This window comes from Zea mays, chromosome 8, assembly GCF_902167145.1.
Source record: "Zea mays cultivar B73 chromosome 8, Zm-B73-REFERENCE-NAM-5.0, whole genome shotgun sequence".
Classification (NCBI taxonomy): domain Eukaryota; kingdom Viridiplantae; phylum Streptophyta; class Magnoliopsida; order Poales; family Poaceae; genus Zea; species Zea mays.
This window is the reverse complement of record NC_050103.1, coordinates 58,007,286-58,027,540: the sequence shown is the minus strand read 5'-3', so window position 1 is coordinate 58,027,540 and position 20,255 is coordinate 58,007,286. Positions and strand designations below refer to the sequence as shown.

At 41.2% G+C, this 20,255-nt stretch overlaps 1 protein-coding gene across 1 annotated transcript; it reads left to right on the top strand.

The window, feature by feature from the left end:
- Nucleotides 1–13,984: 13,984 nt before the first annotated feature.
- LOC100278994 (uncharacterized) lies at nucleotides 13,985–14,602 on the top strand. Its single transcript, NM_001364538.1, has one exon. It carries the CDS (start codon nucleotides 14,044–14,046, stop codon nucleotides 14,362–14,364), a length of 321 nt encoding a protein of 106 aa, NP_001351467.1. The 5' UTR covers nucleotides 13,985–14,043; the 3' UTR covers nucleotides 14,365–14,602.
- The last annotated feature ends 5,653 nt before the right edge of the window (nucleotides 14,603–20,255 follow it).

Here is a 20,255-nt window from a genome sequence, read left to right as displayed (position 1 = left end):
CCTGATAGAGGTACTCTTTTCATATGTTGAACCCATCACGACCATGATGGATTCACCATCATAATTCTTTTATTTGTAAAAATTCCCATCCAATATGAAGCATCACCTTTTGTTTTAAAACAAAACATTTTGTTTTCTAAAGCAAGGCTAAGCATCAGAAAACTTGTTTGAATAAATCAGGTAACAAGGAATGGTAACCAATTTTCCAAGGAAGGGAATGCATCAATTGTTTAGCACACAACTCCTATCACCTAATGCATCAAACAAGGTGATAAAGATTTTAAAACAACAAGGAAAAGGGATAATGCACCAGGGCGTGCCTTGTGTTGCAGGAGGTTCTAGTTCCACAACGCAGATGTCGAAGTAAAAGTTGTTCTCCGCTGGAGGATTCTCAGTCTGGGAGACAACCTCTTCTTCTTCTACGATTTCTTCCTCGTGTTCTATACATGATAATATATGTACACGAATGCTTATGCTATTTCATGAGTATGCAGTTACAAAATAAAAATATAACAAGTTGCATCTTGAATACAAATTTCCTTCATGGTACAAACTAATCACTAAGGTTTTCTAATTAGATATTCCTTTAGGATTAGTATTAAGTAATTAACCCTATGAGGCTAGTTATTGGGTTTTTAATCAAATAGTGTCCAAATCATTTCAATGTTCACTCAGGGGCTCTAATCATCATATCATGCTTGGTTTTTTGGAATTACTAAACTATTTCTAAAATTCTAAAAGGCTTGGTTTAAGCATCTTTAAATGCTACACAATTCCAGGTTTGAGATAAAAATCTTGGAATTATTTTTATTAAATACTACTTGATTTTAGGAATCTTGCAAAATTAGTCTCATGATTTTACTAATTTTCTACTATTTTCTACAAATTTCCCAAGCTGCAGTAAAAAGAAAAGAAGAAATAATGAGTAGTGACGGGCCGTATGTGGCCCAAGTCAACCCGCGAATAGGGGAACACACCCGCATCCGCGCCCGCGCGATTGGTTTTGCGCGTAGGTCCCTAGCCATTTAAATAACCAGTAAAGAGTCCCTAACACTATTCCTTATGTCTCACTAACAATCGCATATAGGTCCCCACATTTCTATTCCTTCCCAGCTCAAGTCCCTGACGGCGTCGCGTCGAGCACATGGTCGGAGGCGCGAATTCTTGCCGGCGGTGACGTGCTCCGGTGGTGTCGAGCACGTGGACACCCTCACGGAAGCAACTCGAACACATTCATGTGCTCAATTCGGCGAGAGCGTCATTATCTCATAGCTGCGCGCGTTAGGGACGGAAACAGATCACCAGTGTGCCTTTACCAGTTTACGTGAGTCGGTCGAGTTTAATCTAGGGATGCAGAATGACTCATTGACCTACTAGGGTTATAGTGCTCACGCAAACTTGGACGGAGACTACCAGGATCGGCCGGTCGTCGTGAGCTATGTCCGCAGCGGCGTTCCCAGACAATAACACAACATTCTCTAAGCTATGGTGCTGTAGCGCTCAATCGGCCGAGACCGAGAGCTTCACTAGCATCAGAGGATGTAGAAACGTGGACCAGGGGGACATGAACGGACCTGTGGATGGATGGCCACGACGTGATGTCTCACGATGGTGTTCTTGGTCGATTTGGGGGAAGACAGGAATTCACGAGCTATGGTGGATAATCGGGAGTGAGGAGTGGTGCACTGGGTTCGTAACGAGATAGCTGAGCAGAGTGAGGCATCAATTTCTAGGGATCAACCACTAGTGCCACGAATTTGGGCAAGGTTGAGCTTACAATGGTGAGTGGGTGAGTCACCAGAGTACAACTACTGTGGTGCACGATTAAACAAGGTTTTAGGGTGGTAGCTGGCTATCACTCGTGACCAATTGCGACATGGTAACATGGTCGATGGTGTGGCGTGACTGAGGTGAACGACAGCCACCACGGTGATGGCCGCACGGCCACGTCGCGCGGGCAAGTGGGTACGGCAAGGCAGACTCAATCCCACCCCCTTCTAATCTTTTCACTCCTGCCGTAATATCCTTCCCTAACCAAGCAAGAATCACAACAGCCAGCGTGAATCCTCGCGCGGAGATCACCGGCGGCGAGGTGCACTGCATCTCAGATCTTTTTCAGTCGACTGTACCATGGCGATCTCATTCAGTTCGTCCGACAGAATAACTTCAGGGTACTTTTTCTTTGATTTTCATTGAACAAACCACCAAGACGACTATACCAAATTTGTTCTCCTATATATCAGCTTAAATTTTTGTTACAGAGATCTTGGTCAATGATTCACTAGATCAAGCAAATTTGGTTCTAAAGTTGATCCGATGCAACTGGCAGTCTGATTTCATACTAGGACTCGACTGACAACCCAACTTCTAGGCCGTTTTGTTCCAATTTTTGTATAGTTCTAGGGCTCAACCACTTAATCAAACTTGGACTACTATAGTAACTCTATAAATTTGTTGTAGTGACCCATAACCAAATCCCCATAGATCAGGAGATATTAAGGCTTGAACTTGGCCTGATAACACTGTTTTCAGAGTTAGGCATATGGGTGCCCTTGGCTCTTTTGCACTTTACCCCAATTTGCTACACAAAACATGGAAATCCCCAAACATGAAAGTTTCTTAACTTTTGCTACTCTATCACTTTGATATATACACTTTTGACCAAAAGTGCATAGAAATTGAAATCACCTTATAGGGCACTAATTAGGGTTTTAGGGTTTCAATTAGGGTTTTGAGTGTTCTAGGGTTTAAGTGGCACTTAAACTCTCTAAGTTTAGTCTTTCTTGAACATCTCTACTAACCTTTGGGATCATACTCTAGTTCTCATCTCACACATCCCAATGCTTCTAATCCTTGGGAAAATACCCTATCCTAGGGTCAAAGACCCCTTGAATCAAGTCCAATCATCACATCACATGTTTGTTTTGAATCTTTAGCCTAGTGGATGCACTCAAGGTGTAACATACATAATGAAATGCAGTGCATATGATTCCATGCCAAAGTTTTAGTTCTCATAACACCAGGGGTGTTACAGTGAAGACAGGCAAGAAAAAGGCTTCGAGGGACTAAGCGATGGTGAAAGTCAAGTAGATGGCGTGTGGACCGATGTGCAGTGCTAGACATAAGAAGAGAGTACTTGCAAGATGTCGACAAACTAATCAGATTGTGGTGAGTCATGTTGTGTTGGATATCACAACACTAGAAGACGTGATTTGAAGCCAATGAGATGACTTAGAATGGTTTTATACACTCAAGGAACATTTGTCCAAGTCATGGAAGTGCCCATGTGAAGAGCCAAGTGGAGACAGATAAAAGAAGCCCATATTTAGACTAAGTTTCTAGGACTTGGTTCACCTGACCAATCTGATGGTGTACCAGACTGAGTTCCTAGAGAGGTTATTTTTAGAGCTAAGACCACTTAAGGAGAGAAGGTGTTTTCATGACATCAATAGTTGGCGCACTAGACCATGTTAGAGGAAGTTCGATGTGCACCAGACCTTCAACGGTCAGGAAGTTTCAACAGACGGTCAAGTGACGTGGCACTAACATGGCACGGTCTGGTGGTGCACGAAACTGGTCCATCGAGTCTAATAGAGGAAAACCTTTTTAGAACGGCTACTGACAAGGAAGCATAGTCATAAGTCTGGTGGTCATCGAACCTAGAACAGTGTTTGGTCAAGCACCCAAAATCTGTAGAATTTGGGCTACAACTAGTATGGCTTGTGGGCTATATATACCACCCCTCCATGCGTCCAACACATACACGCAAGTGTTTAGAAGTGTCATACATCATTCCTTGCTTGTTGCAAGTGCCTGTAACCCATTTCTAGGTGAGAGATAGTGCTTGGTGTGAGATCAAGTTTTATCATGCAAATAGAAGCTAGAGAAGAGGGCTTGTTTGCTATTGTGCTGCTTGTAGGAGCTAGAGAATGCCAAGAGAGCTAGAGGAAGTGCTAAGAAGAGCTAAGCGACCTTGAGAAAAGTGTGTGGGCTACGTCCATTCACTTTAGGAATCCACCGCTGAGCTCCCAAGTTATGGAGAGCCTCGGGTTTGTTTTAAAGCAAACAAAAGAGATAGTGGAAGTCTCGGTTTATCACAAGAGGTGATAAACTTGAGCAAAGAAATGAAGGAGTTGAAATAGAATCTAAGACGGTTAGATAACTCCAACATGGAGTAGGGAAGCATTTGAGGCTTTGCCGAACCACGAGATAAAATCGTGTGTCTTGTTGTCTTGCATATTTACATTACTTACACTTCATAGTACATATTTACCATTTGAGTTTTTGAAGTGTGGGTACTTAGTGGACAAGGACACTATTTCGCTAGGATCGATCAATTCAAGTTGAGTTCATTTGGGTTGAAAAGTTTTAATTGCCTATTCACCCCATCCAGACGACATCAAGGTCCTTAAGTACCCCCAAGGTACTTTCAATTGGTATTGGAGCTAGTCTCTCCATATTAGGCTTAGCCATCTAGAGACGACGATGTCTACTAAGGAGGTAACTCTAGAACTCGTACTTGTGTATGGTTCTAATTACGCATCTTGGTCTATTCATGTGCTTAATGCTTTTAGGACCTTAGGTCCTCAACTAGAGAAAATTCTAGATAAGTGTATTTTGCCTTCTAGAATTGATAAGAAAAATCCATATGGGAATGAGCTAAGATGTTTGCGATTAAATTATCAAGCTCTCAACATCTTAGTTATTGCTCTTAGTAAAGATGCTTATTATTCCATCGTGCCTAGAAATGAAAAATCCATCGACGATGCGCATGATATTTGGACTGAGATTAGAATTTTTTTGGTAAGTCCAAAAATAACACTTCTACTTCCTTTAGTACTTGTGAGACTAACTTTTTGAAGAAAGAAGAAGAAAAGGATTGATGCATACCAAACATTGAATCCACCTCTCCAAAAGGTTTATCTTTTCATTCTACTTCTCATACATGCCTTACAACTAATGAGAATGGTAGTGAAAGTGAAAGTGAGGATGTGGATGATAAAAAAAGTTTGTACATCTCTATGCTCATCTAAACAAGAAAAATAAGATGATCATGTTCAAACTCTTGAAGAGGGCGAGAGAGCAAAAAGAAACGCTTCACAAGCTAGAAGAAGTCCTCATCAAGAAAATCAAAAGCATGGAGAAGTTAACCAAAAAGCATGAGTAGCTAAAGTGCTCCTATGATAATTTGGTCAAAAGTTATGAAAATATTTCAATTGAGCAAACTAGTAATACAAATGCTTTATCTTGTGTTGCTCAATTAGAAAATGAGAATGCCATGCTTAAGGACACAATAGAAAAGCTAATGAAAATCTAGCTTTACCTAAAAACATAGTATGTTCTTATGCTCACATGAAAAATTTATGGATGATCATATCATGTTAGAGCCCATGAGACTGTATTAACTAATTTGAAACACACCAACCTCACAAGTGCATATAGGAACAACTAGAAAATATTTTACCATGTGTTAATGCTTGTTTCTCTCAATAAAGCCAATCTTTCATTGAGCTAGGAATTTAGGAACTACAAATAATTCAACTATAAAAAATGAAAAGCTCAAGGGGGATGTTGAGAGGCTAAGAAGGAACTTGAGGCAATTGAGAAGAAAATGTCATGCTCGACCTTCTCAAAATAACCGTAAAAATATGGTGAAGAAGCTTGAGAAGGAGAAATCTGGTATCCTGGTCCCTTGTGGATATGGCACGACGTCAAATTGGTGGCTTTAAGGTTTCTAATACGATTGCCCCGTGCCTGACACACTAACACCGACTTTGTCTCTGAACAACCCGACTACCTCATCCTTAATTTTTCCACTACATTAGGTGACCGTCCATTAAGTACAGGGGTGAAAACTTCAAGTTGTCTGACATTATGTTGTCGGCTTTCCTCTAGAGATGTTCAAAATGTGTGTTAGGTGTCCTATTAGTGAAACCCCTTCATGCCCTATATCTCTTGGGCTCTCTAGTGACCAAAGAATATTCAGTATTGTGCATATGAGGTGGCATGGCATGGTTATAATATGCTGCTAGTGGGGTAGCATAGTGCTGCTGCAATGGGTGCTGAAATTGTGCATATTGTGCAGCATGTGGTTCTGCATACGCGTACCTGGATAGTCCGGCGTAAGGGGTCGAACAATCCGTGACTGGGCTGAATAGTCCGAGGGTGAATCCGGACTATCCAGCCGTATATGGCGCTGCTTAGGTAGTTTCATACTCGAACGGTCTGGCATAAGGGGCCGAACGGTCCATGACTGGGCCAAATTGTCCGAGGTTTGTCACACCCGGTTCTGGGGGCAAAACCGAATGCATACCATATGTGTGCCAAGATCCATTTTCCACACATATGTTGACATCACACGTGTAGTATATCAAAAGACAATGCAATAAAGGCGTAAAGAGAGTAGAATAGTCTTTATTACAACATCCAGATAATAGTATCTTAAAATGTATCATCAAAGTAAAGCGGAAATAACATGGGTAATCTCCCACAGGAAGATAACCGGCGCATCGTTAGACTCAGTATTCATCGAAATCTCCATCAAGGTCTTCTTCATCACCCTCTAATCAAAATATTAGCAAGGGTGAACTCACTTATGGTCGGGGCTCAGCAAGTGGGGGGAAAATTAATGCAAGTTTAACAAGGTGAGGCTAAGGTTGAGCAGTATGCATTTTAGTTGGTCAATATTTTATTAACAACATCTGTCTTACTAATAAGTGTGTATCCCAAGTATCCCATTTAAACAAAGGTATAAGAGTATATCAAAAACACTTAAGTGAAACCACTTAAACCAACCATTGGCAGATCATCAGATCTCGATTTATTGTTCATCTTTAAGTTCAATTATCATGTGAGGGTCCAGGTTGCTCTTAACCGTGAGCACGGCTGACATATCAGTTTTACACTGTGTAGAGGTGGTACAAGTTTACCCACAAGCCATGTATCCCATCTAGCCTAGGTTGATCGGACCCGTAAACACTGCCGAGCTGAATGGCTAGGGATTCATTATGAGGCTTTCACAAAATATCCTTAGTACAAAGCCACCCGCTAAGGTTTCCATGTCAGTATTGATGGACCTCTGAGTGAGGTAACTTAGCCAAGACTACCACCCCATGTTAACATGAGCTGCCACCAAACCACTGCCGCCCCCTCTTGCCCATCTTTCAGGTAGGGTTGCTAAGCACTAAGTCTATAGAGCTAATTACCAAAGCCAGAGCCATGATAACACTCGTGGTTGCACTGTTATCCTGGGTGGTCACTCCATGTTCCATTTAACGCAAAATGTTCTTGTTTAACCATCGGGTTAACAACATAAATAATCTTCATTTCCGGAACATTGTATCATTAAAAGAGTGACATCATATTCATCAAGTTGAGCAATAGCAAAAATTGCTAAGCAAAGCATTTATCCTAGGGTAATTCAAGCAATAGGGTTGGTAATTCTAGGAAATCCTTATTTAGGCAAATCCCATCAAATTATGCAATATATCCAAAAAGTAAACATTATTATATGCATTACTTGGGTACAAATAGAATATACAGAGGGAGAATCCACTTGTCTTGCTCGAAAGTGTCCTGTGGGTCGTCCTCGAACGAGTTTGATTCATCTACCTCACAGTCAACTTCTAGCATCGATTTGCGTATCGTACATACAAAAAGAATACGTTCTCCAAATAAATAAACATACACCATTACAGGGATAATCATTCACCATTACATACACATTTATACATCACACATTTATACTCATAAATACGTCTTAAAGCGTAAATACTTATTAATTCATTATGACTATTACTGCGAGTCATTATTGGTGAAATTATGAGTTAGTGATTATGACACTAGTTTTATCTAGCAAAATGTAGATAAACATATATTAACCTTCTTTATGGAAAACTAATAATAGACTTTTTGAGTTTTATCCCTTCATTTCTAAATAGAAATTATAAGTATAGCTAAAAATTGTTTATTTATAATTCCTCTAACATTAATATTCTAAGAATTAATGTACATTACTAATTAGACTTTTAACAACATAATCATGATTATTATGACATGAATAAGTGTTTTACAAATTCTAAGTAATTAAGTGCTATACTTATGAATACCTTTATTATGACTAGTAAAAACCTATTTTCATCTGACCGAAAATACATGGTCTAGTGTTTTCTTCTACTTCTTTATATCCATAAAATTACACTTAAAATACTACTAACAATTATCGTTCATGTGCTAAAGCGAGATCAATCGTAATCGTTTCTAGAATAAAAATCACCAAGTTAGGGATTACTGACATAATTTATTTTTGAAATACAAATTCGCGCACCTGTAAAAATATCGTTGCGAGGCTTGTTTACGACTACACGTATACATTGGAGAGTAGCACATACAGTTTTTGAATCACTTTTACATACATTTGCGATGCATAAAATACAGAAATAATTCTCTGAAACTCGGAGGGCCAAAACGCAAAATGGTCGTCTTCTACCTTGGGCTAGAGCTTGTGAGCGGGGAGGATCTCGACAGGGGAGGGCTCGGTCAGGTAGGGCACGGGCACGACCGAGGATGTGGGTGGTCCGACGGGGGTTGCGGACGATGGGCGCAGCGCGGCGGAGCTCCGGCGAGGCGGCGGTTCGGCGAGACGGCGAGGTTTCGGCGAGCGCAAGTGAAGGAGAGAGAGAGGGAGAAGCTCGGGGAGGGAGAGAGAGGGAGAAGCTCGGCCTTTTATAGAGCAAGAGAGGGAGAGGAGAGGGCGCCGGGGAAGAGGAACGACCGACTTCAACGCCATCAATGGCGGCGGCCATTAACGGCGCCATTAGGGAGAACGTGGGGAGAGAGAGAGAGACAAACGGTGGTTTTTGGCTCGAGGGAAGGCGAGCGGGCGGGCCAGGGCACGGCTCGGGCGTGGACGCCAAGGGGTGGGCGTGGGAGCTCGGCGCGGGCGAGTCGTGGGCGCGGGCGTGCCTTGCGGCGGCGGCGCGACCAGGGGAAGGAGAGGAAGGTGCCAGGGCGAGCCCCACCTGCCATAGAGAGAAAGAGGGGAGGGGGTGGGCGGCTGGCCGGTTGGGCCCCTAGTGGGCCGAATTCGGCTAGGGTTAGGTTTTCCGAATTTGTTTTTTTCTTTTTGTCTCCTTTTCTTTTCTTATTTAAAAATATAAATAAATCTATTTTTAAAAGTTCTAAAAAAATCACCAAAATTATTTATAACTAAAATATTTATTTTTGGACCAATATTTCTATATTAATTAATTGGATTTTTCAATATGAAAGAAATTCTACTAAACATCCAAAAATCAAATATGAGACAACAAAATTATTCTAAATGCAAATAAAAATCAAATATTTCAAAAAAATTCATTACCATATTTACCATTAATAAACTAAATGCATTATTTTAGTTGATGGTTTTTTATAGTGTTACAAGGTTGTACCTAGATAATCCGGCCATGTATGGTACGACCTGGGTGGTCTGCACGCGGACTCGTGTAGGGTCGGACGGTCTGACAAAATATGTTGGACGGTCCGCGCTATAGTCGGACGGTCTGAGCTGACCCTCGGGCAGTTCGACAGTGTCAAGAGTCAGTAGCGTGCTAAGCGATGACTGAAGTGGTGGCGCTACGAATGTATTCATTGACATGCCATACAATGGATGGGTACAGGATGACCCATTTATAATCGATGTGTTTGGTGCGGGTGGCTCCGTATATGGCAATTAGAAGCGTGCCTTGGTACTTGCCGAGAAGAAACGTGTCGTCAATGGAAAAGACAGGACGATAATGCCTGAAGGCATCCACACACTAGGGAAAGCACCAGAACGCACGGAAGAATATCTACCTCCCATAAATCCAAGAATTTGGTTTAGGGATGTACTCATAATGCATGCTTAGATTAACCGCCTTCTTTGCATTAGAAGAATAGGTAGCTGCTCATGCCTAGATTCCTAGTCCCCATATATCATCTTCCACGCACATTGCTTAGCCCTCCAAGCTTTACCATATGTTATCTTATATACATCATACACATTCTCCACAATCCTCATGATTGTCCTAACCTTCATATTTGGTTTCGACTGCAGTATTCCCATGAGTCGCTTCCCAATGAGGATAGATGTCAATTAGCGATGCTTCATCGTTAACTCATGTTAAACACAGGTGTGTGGGCCCACTACTTTTGTTATCTTCCACTTTGCGGTGATCTTTTGTATCCTAGCACAGACCCTCCATGCACAGTTATCCTTATCGCATACAACCATGTAACAAAGCTTCTCGTACGAATGAAAGACTCTATACGACCTCTTATGTAAGACTGCATAATACTGCAACCACATCTTCAAGGTAGTCAGGTCCTTGAAGACCTGACCCTTTTCAATCATCATGCTAGGACCGGCCTCAGGAGCATCTAGCAGCTCATCATCCCTTCCTTCTGCATTTGCCTCATGAGAAAGACTATGATCACTGAACTCATGCACTCTTGGATCCCGGTGGTCTGAAATAACACGTTGCAACATCTCAATATCACTCTCTGTGAGTTCACCAACCGGACGATCATCATCTAAATCACCAACCGGACGATCATCATTTCTAAATCCAGGACTATTGGAGGCAATAAATCCATCACCGAAGAAGCCACGTGCCACGGTCGTAGAATCAACCACAAGAGCAGTGGTCTCTCCTGCAACATGCACCGATGTACAAGATCATCAGTCTCACGGCAATGGAATGAGCAAAGTGCTCATGTCCAAAATGAAGATGTGATGCCAAAGAAACTTACTACAATTGGTCTGTGCCAAAGGGATACACGCAGGAGAAACTGTCTGCAGGTTTTCTCCTAGCTGACTTAATGGGATAAAATTCGGGCCAGATTGAGCATCAGGCACAGTTGGCACATCATCCGCAGCACGATCATAGTCTTCAGGGGGATGGTCTACTACAACCCGCCGCACCACAACCTCCAAGAGTTGCAACTGGATCTTCATAGCCGAAGTAACAAAATTCTCCCAATCTAGTTGAGAATCAATTGGGATAACTCATCTTATGACATTTGGTGGATGACCAATGTTAAGCACTCTGTTAACTGCAATGTCATCATCTTCATGGTAACCTAGCTTTTGTTTAGCCTTTGTAAACATATCACTCAAGGAGGGTCTACTAACGAATAGCACGGGCACGTGTCGCATGTCAATGAACTTGGCATTTCCATAGGGATCTTCTTCCACATTGCCTCCATGATATAAGCTCAAAAAATTGTACATCTATTTGAAACACGAATTGAACATTCAATATCCATTATGGATGGTTATCGACTAACCACCACCCACTAATAACTAGCTAGATACTAACTAATAACCAAGTACTAACTAATAACTAAATACTAACCACCTAATAACTAACTACTAAATAACTATTAATTAATAACGAATAACTAACAATAGCACTATTCACATTCATCACATGCAAAAAAACATAGCACTAAGTATAAATTTTGACAGCACCTCCCCTGCACGGGAGGATACTAAAACTTGCAGATTCAACTCACATTCATCACATGCAACACATTCATCATCTAACAACGTTCATCAACTAAATCAAAGTCACGTTTATCACATTCGATCAAATTCGCATTTGTCACATTCATATTCACGATACTCACATTCAACCAAGAACTAATTATAGCAACAAAACTAACATACCTAACAAAAATACTAACACAATAACTAAAAATCCTAACTAAATACTCACTGACGTCAAAGTGGTGCGGAGGAGCGACGGTGACGAAGTGGGAAAGGAGCTGGGCGGCACGGGGCGCTGGGCGCAGGCGGCGACGCAGCGAGGAGGCGCAGCTTAGGTGTTGCGCGGCTGGGAGACGGGTGCGGGCGAGCAAAATGAAAAAGCTGCCAGGACCCAATTTTATGGGGGTCAGCGCCGATATCTATGGCGCCTACCCCCTGCCACATCGGAGCCACGACGCCCCCACATCAGACACCTAGGTGCCAATTGCCTTGGCGTCACCCAGTGTAAGGTCGGCGCTAATGGTGATGGCGCCGACCTAAGGCTCCATTTTTTGAAATAAAACTGAAAAGGGCTTATTTGTGAAGATAAAACTCAAAAAGGGCTCAAATGCAAAAAAGTTGGACTCCCTCTACCCCAAAGGAGTGTCTTAGACCAATTCAGCCATGAACAAACATCCTAACCAACATGTTCATGATGATCATCTATTCCAACCTAATATCAAATCAGATCTTGACCTGCTTAATGTAGTCTATTCCTACTCATAGCTATCCTAGCCATATGTCTCTATCTCGGATGGAAACACCAAGACCCAGGATCGAGGGAGGAATAGATCAACCTCGTTAAGGAAGGAAAAAATCCATACAAGATCTCCAAATAAGACAGGATTCACCATCCGGGGTGTAAACTTTCCTTGCCCTAACCTACTATTGGCACAATAATCTTTCTCGCCACAATATTTTCTAAATACCAGCTAACTAGTATTAAAATATAAACTATCCTGAGCATAAGATTAGGAAAATTCATGCTAGGAAACCTCATACTGTTTCTCACCATGCTTTTATGTATAAAAACGAGGCTTCTAGTTCTAGGCATTCCACTCATGTTAAAATGCCTAAAAAGAAAATTCCTAATGCATCAAATGAGCATAATATTTCATTTAAGACTTTTGATGCTTCTTATGTTTTAACTAACAAATCAAGCAAAGTAGTTGCCAAATATGTTGGGGGCAAACACAAGAGTCCAAAGACTTATGTTTGGGTACCTAAGGTGCTTGTTTCTAATGTCAAAGGACCCAAGACCATTTGGGTACCTAAGAACAAGGCCTAAATTTGTTTTGTAGGTTTATGCATCCGGTGGATCAAGTTGGATAACGATACCGGGTGCACAAACCACATGATAAGGGAGAAAAAGATGTTCTCCTCTTATGAGAAAAACGAAGATCCCCAATGAGCTATCACATTCGGGGATGGAAATCAAGGTTTGGTCAAAGGTTCGGGTAAAATCGCTATATCTCCTGACCACTCTATTTCCAATGTTTTTCTTGTAGATTCATTAGACTACAATTTGTTTTCTGTTTCTCAATTATGCAAAATGGGCTACAATTGTCTATTTACTGATATAGGTGCTACTGTCTTTAGAAGAAGTGATGATTCAATAGCATTTAAGGGAGTGCTAGAAGGTCAGCTACACTTAGTTGATTTTAATGATAATCAAGTTGAACTAGACACTTGCTTGATTGCTAAGACCAATATGGGCTAGCTCTGGCATCGTCTACTTGCCCATGTTGAAATGAAGAATCTTCACAAACTTATAAAGAGAGAACACATTTTAGGACTAACAAATGTTAATTTTGAGAAAGACAGGATTTGTAGTGCATGTCAAGCAGGGAAGCAAGTTGGAATCCATCATCCACACAAGAACATAATGACGACTGACAGGCCACTCGAGCTACTCCACATGGATCTATTTGGCCCGATCGCTTACATAAGCATCGGCTGGAGTAAGTACTGTCTTGTTATTGTGGATGATTATTCTCGCTTCACTTGGGTATTCTTTTTGCAAGAAAAATCTCAAACCCAAGAGACCCTAAAGATATTCTTAAGACGGGCTCAAAATGAGTTCGGATTAAGTATCAAAAAGATAAGAAGCGATAATGGGACAAAGTTCAAGAACTCTCAAATTGAAGGATTTCTTGACTGCTTCATTTACTATTTTATTTAAATGCGTTAGCACTGTTCATATATAAATTGCATTTTAAATTGTTATTTTGAAATCCTACTTGTATCTTATTTCAAGACCTCCATTCTCACCGAACTCATTTTATATCATTTTAGAAGAAAGAAAAATATAAGGATGTTGAACCTAGTGCAATAGATCTTTTCAAGGAGATGCATTGCAGCAAGAAGAAATGTTTTAGTGAAATGTTCAAAAAGCTATTGTAATTTCTTGTTTTGATTTCATGTTTGTATTCACAACTTGCAACTTGTGGTATACTATACTGATGAATAACCTTTAAATTTTAAATTAGGTTGAGATGGAAGAAATGGTAGCAGCACCAGTTCAAGATGGACAACAACCAAAATCTCCTGTAGAAGTTGTTTCTAATGTGCTACCAGGCTCTAGTGTGTTCCTACGCAATGATCGTCTTCAGTCCACCTCCAAGAAAAGCTCCACAACGACATTTTATGCAAACATTCAACAACTTCAGGATGAACTAGAGACCGAGAAGCAAGAAAAAGATGGCCTTCGGGAAGAAGTGGAAACCTTGAAGGCTCAAGAACAAGCATCTCAGGAGACCATTGATAGTATGAAGAGGTCGATGGATGAAATAACAACCTCCTTCGTCAACTATTAAGCTACAATCGAGGCCAAGTGCCTCCATCTTAAGTCTGGTTGACCACTATAAGACCTGTAGCCTTATGGCTGCTATAGTGGCTAGTTATAGTAGCTCTATACTTGAAGTCATAGGATCATTTTCAATTATGCTTAATGTTTAATACTTTGAGTTGAAGTTATTGGATTTGTTTTGGATTTTACGTTAAAGGATTTGTAGATATATGTTTTAAAGTTATATTATTCTCTATTTGATGAAATATTTGTGTTGAACAAGTTCATATAATATTTTGGTTGTGGTGTGTAATATTCTAGGATGATATGAATGCATATGATGTGTTCCTTGCGACGACGAGTGTATCTGTCATAAGTGCTTTGCCACATCATCACATTTTATGATGAATTTTTTTTGTCACAAATGCATTGCCACGTAAGCGGCCAACACCTTCCAATTCGTGACGAAATTCTTCATCACAACAATTTTGCCATGTCATCTGTCATGTGGCTTGCCACGTCATCGAATATATGACAAATATTTTCGTCATAAAGGTTTTGCCACGTCACATACCACGTCATCACCATAAGCCATGTGGCAATGCATGTCAGTACGAATGGTGACGTTTTTAGAGGCACTTATGATGAAACAGAGTGTCATAGATTTAGTGACGAATCTGGTATGCGTCATAGAATCTATGACGATTTTTTGATCATCATCATAGCAAGCTATTTAACACGCACCTTCTGTGACGATGGCTTTTTCGTCACAATGACATCACCAAAATAGAACATGTGACAAATAAACACTTTTTAGTGACATAATCATTATGTCACAGAAGGCCTAAAAGGTTGTAGTGAAGAACTCTCAAATTGAAGGATTTCTTGAGGAGGAGGGGATCAAGCATGAGTTCTCTTCTCCCTACACACCTCAACAAAATGGTGTAGTAGAGAGGAAGAATAGAACTCTACTGGATATGGCAAGGGCCATGCTTGATGAATACAAGACTCCAGACCGGTTTTGGGTGGAAGCAATCAACACCGCTTGCTACTCCATCAACCGGCTCTACTTTCACCGAATCCTCAAGAAAACATCATATGAACTCCTCACTGGTAAAAAGCCCAATGTTTCATATTTTAGAGTCTTTGGGGGTAAATGCTTTATTCTTATTAAAAGAGGTAGAAGTTATAATTTTGCTCCTAAAGCTGTAGAAGGCTTTTTACTAGGGTATGACTCAAACACAATGGCATATAGAGTCTTCAACAAATCCACTGGATTAGTTGAAGTTTCTTGTGACATTGTGTTTGATGAGACTAATGGCTTCCAAGTGGAGCAAGTTGATCTTGATGAACTAGATGATGACGAGGCTCCGTGGGTTGCGCTAAGGAACATATCCATTGGAGATGTGTGTCCTAAGGAATCCGAAGAGCCTTCACAAGCACAAGATCAACCATCATCTTCCATGCAAGCATCTCCACCAACTCAAGACGAGGATCAGGCTCAAGATGATGAAAATGAAGATCAGGAGGATGAGCCACCTCAAGAGGAGGACATGGACCAAGGGGGAGATGAAGATGATCAAGACAAGGAAGATGATCAAGAAATAAGGGATCAAAGACCGCCACACCCAAGAGTCCACCAAGCAATTCAATGAGATCACCCCGTCAACTCCATCCTTGGTGATATTCATAAGGGGGTAACCACTAGATCTTGAGTTGCTCATTTCTATGAACATTACTCTTTTGTTTCCTCTATTGAGCCATACATGATAGAGGATGCACTAAGAGATCCAGACTGGGTGGTGGCAATGCAAGAGGAGCTCAACAACTTCACAAGGAATGAGGTATGACATTTAGTTCCACGTCCTAATCAAAATGTTGTAGGTACCAAATGGGTATTCTGCAACAAGCAAGATGAACATGGTGTGGTGACAAGGAACAAAGCCTGACTTGTGGCCAAAGGTTATTCATAAGTCGAAGGTTTGGACTTTGATGAAACTTATGCACCCGTAGCTAGGCTTGAGTCAATTCGTATATTACTTTCCTATGCTACTTACCATGCTTTAAGCTTTATCAAATGGACGTGAAAAGTGCCTTCCTCAATGGACCTATGAAGGAAGAGGTCTATGTTGAGCAACCTCCCAGCTTTGAAGACAGTGAGTATCCTAACCATGTGTATAAACTCTCAAAGACGCTTTATGGGCTCAAGCAAGCCCCAAGAGCATGGTATGAATGCATGCAAGATTTTCTTATCACCAATGGGTTCAAAGTCGGAAAAGTCGATCCTACTCTTTCACTAAAATTGTTGCACAAGACTTGTTTATATGCCAAATTTATGCTGATGATATTATATTTGGGTCTACTAACAAGTCAACTTGTGAAGAGTTTAGTAGGATCATGATACAGAAATTCGAGATGTCTATGATGGGGGAGTTGAAGTATTTCCTAGGATTTTAAATCAAGCAACTACAAGATGGCACCTTCATCAGCCAAACAAAGTACATTCAAGACATACATAAGAAGTTTGAATGAAGGATGGCAAACCCATCAAGACACCCATGGGAACTAATGGGCATCTCGACCTCGACACGGGAGGTAAATTCGTAGATCAAAAGGTATACCGGTGGATGATAGGATCTTTACTCTACTTATGTGCATCTCAACCGGATATTATGCTTTCTGTATGCATGTCTGCAATATTTCAGGCAAATCCTAAGGAAGTTCACCTTAGGGTCGTAAAGAGAATTATGCGATATTTAGTTTACACTCCTATGTTTGGGCCTTGGTACCCCAAGGGATCTACCTTTGATCTAATTGGGTATTCCGATGTCGATTATTCCGGATGTAAAACTGATAGGAAGAGCACATCAGGGACTTGTCAGTTTCTGGGAAGATCCCTGGTGTCATGGGCTTCAAAGAAACAAAACTTCGTAGCTCTTTCCACCGCTGAAGCCGAGTACATTGCCGCAGGCCATTGTTGTGCGCAATTACTTTGGATGAGGAAAACCCTTAGGGACTATGGCTACAAGTTGAGCAAAGTCCCTTTCCTATGTGATAATGAGAGTGCAATCTGCATGGCGGATAATCCCGTTGAACAAAGCCACACTAAGCACATAGACATCCGGTACCACATTCTGAGAGATCACCAACAAAAGGGGGATATCGAAATTGCTTATGTGAGCACCCACAACCAATTAGTCGATATCTTTACCAAACTTAGGAATGAGTTAAATATACTTGATTCTCGGAACTTTGATTGAAACATTGCACACATAGTTAATTTATATACCTTTGATCATGTCTCTTTCATCTGGTACAAATGCATATTTCTTATTCTTCTTGTGCCAAGGCTAAGACTAACGTGTTTTCAAGTATATCTCTATGATTAGTCTTAGATTGAAAGGGAAATGGAGTATTCGGCAAAGACAAGCCTTCCACTTCAACTCTGACGGTATCATTTACCCTTTGCCGCTACTCCTACAACTCTTAATGGTATGAACCTTCATTCGTATTTGTTTTACCATTTGGGAGAAGATATTAGGCCCCAAATGGGGAGAAAATATGTAAGGTCTCTCAAGTTCTCCGTTTTTGGCGCTTAATGCCAAAGGGGAGAAAGAATTAAGCCCAAAGCAAAAGGACCGCACCACCACCATTTCAAAATTTTATAAGTATTTCAATTGGTACTTGATCAAAATGAATTTTCAATTGGTATGTGAAGTGAATTTCTTAATTGGTATCTCTTTTATTTCAAAACTTCACATTAAGAATGAAAGAATTTCAATTTGTAAGAATTTCAATTGGTATAATTTCACTCCATATCTATTTCAAAACCCTCTTGAAAGCTAAGAGGAGAATTTCATTTTGTCAAAGGAAAAGCATTTGAAACAAGGGGAGGAATTTCAAATCTTAAAAATGCTTCTTGCAATCACATCTGTATACCTTTGACTATTTGCGAAAGAGTTTGAAAAAATATTCCAAAAGATTTGCAAAAACAAACAAGTGGTGCAAATGTGGACCAAAATGTTATAAAAAGAAAAGCAATCCATGCATTCTTAGTGATACTTTCAATTGGTTTAAACTCCAAGTAACTTATTCACATTCATCATAAATGCAACCGAGTTAAATTTCTGCACTTTATATTTGCTTTGGTTTGTGTTGGCATCAATCACCAAAAAGGGGGAGATTGAAAGGGAAATTGGGTTAACCATTTCCTATAATTAATTTTGGTGGTTGATGATCAACACAAACACATGGACTAACTAGTTTGTCTAGATATTATTTATCTCAGGTGCATAAGGATCAATAAAAACCAAGACAGAAATCTGGTTAGGGACACAATCAAAAAATGGAGCAAAGGACTTGAGTGTGCTGATCTTTGGCGCACCGGACACTGTCCGGTGCGCTAGGCCCGCCAACCTCTGAACCAGTCACTATTGGGAATTCCAGGGCAGCCTCCACTATAATTCACCGGACTGTCCGGTGAGCCAACGGAGCAATGGCTCCCTACGCGCCAATGGCTCTCTGCGCAGAGGAACAGTATGCTACAGTGTCGCGGCAGAAGTCAGAGCGCAGAAGTAATTGGGCACCGGACTGTCTGGTGCAGCAAGACGACAAGGCGCTCCAACGGTCAACTGCTCCGAACCCTAACGGTTGCGCGACGTGGCGCGCACCAGACAGTGCACAGTGACTGTCCGGTGCGCCCATCGCTAGCAGAAATCAGCCAACGACTAGAAGTGGTTGGGAGGCTATAAATACAAGCCTTCTGAATTCTTCATTCATTGCAAGAGCAAAAGCCCAACACTCCAAGACACAATCAAAGCAATCAATCTGTGGCGGAACCGCCCGAATTATTCCAACTTAAGTGCCCAAGTCTCGCCTTGAAGGCAAAACCACACTTAAATAGGAATAAAACGTCAGTCCCTCGGATCAAGTCCGGCAAGGCCACTAATAGGATCAAGTACCACATACTCACTCGAAGGTGAGGCACAAAGCAAATACAATAAAGCATAAAACCATAAATTAAAGAAGTGCATAATGTTATTACAACATCATCGGAGTTTTGCAAAAGTAGTAATCATTGTTCTGGATGCAGCAGAAATTAACTAACGGTAAATAAAAGGGAGGATGGGGAAGCCTGGCCCCTCACTCCTCATGCTCCTCTCCTGCTGAGGTAGGGTCCCACTCGACTATCCAACCTGGTGGCAAGGTGGAGGGCCAAGTCACTCCAGCAACCATATCCTACAGAGTACATGTAAAAATTGTGCCACAAGCAAGGCTGAGTATACTAATACTCAACTAGACTTACCCAGTGTGAGGAGTCTACTCCTCTACCTCTAGACATGAAGTTGTTTGGCTGAGGGGTTTGGTTTGCCAAAAGCACTAGATGAGTCTAAAATCAAGTTTTAGTTTTTCAAGTTTAAGAATGATCCTTTTTAAACTAGATGTGTACCTAGCTATTCATACATGGTATCAAACATTTTATCAATCATCATCTTTTGCCAGTCACCTCATTTCCACTTATTATTCAATGCAGCAGCATGGATCAAGCAGTCTCATTAGCTGCGAAAAGCAGACGATTCGAATCGAGTTTTAACCTTGCAAGGTAAACCTAAACACACGACGTGGCGAGGAACTCCGTCCCCACACACCTCAACCGTCCCCATCGATTCCCCGTCAACAGAACAGGGCTCACCGCCTTGGCGTACAATGCCTCACTGACCCCGACTGCCGTCGTGCAGTGACCCACTTGTGCCCACCATAACCGGAATGGGAGACAACGTCTCAGGTCGTGTGAGGGGTAAAGTCTGCGGGCAGGTTCTCTCAGGTACTAGGCTTACAGATTTACCATATTTCTTGGCATATGTTTAGTACGTTCAAACGCTTGACACATGGTACCACACCTTAGTCCTTATTCCAATT

Coding starts and splice junctions, on each gene's coding strand:
- LOC100278994 (NM_001364538.1), top strand. CDS start 14,044: ATGGAAGAAATGGTAGCAGCACCAGTTCAAGATGGACAACAACCAAAA.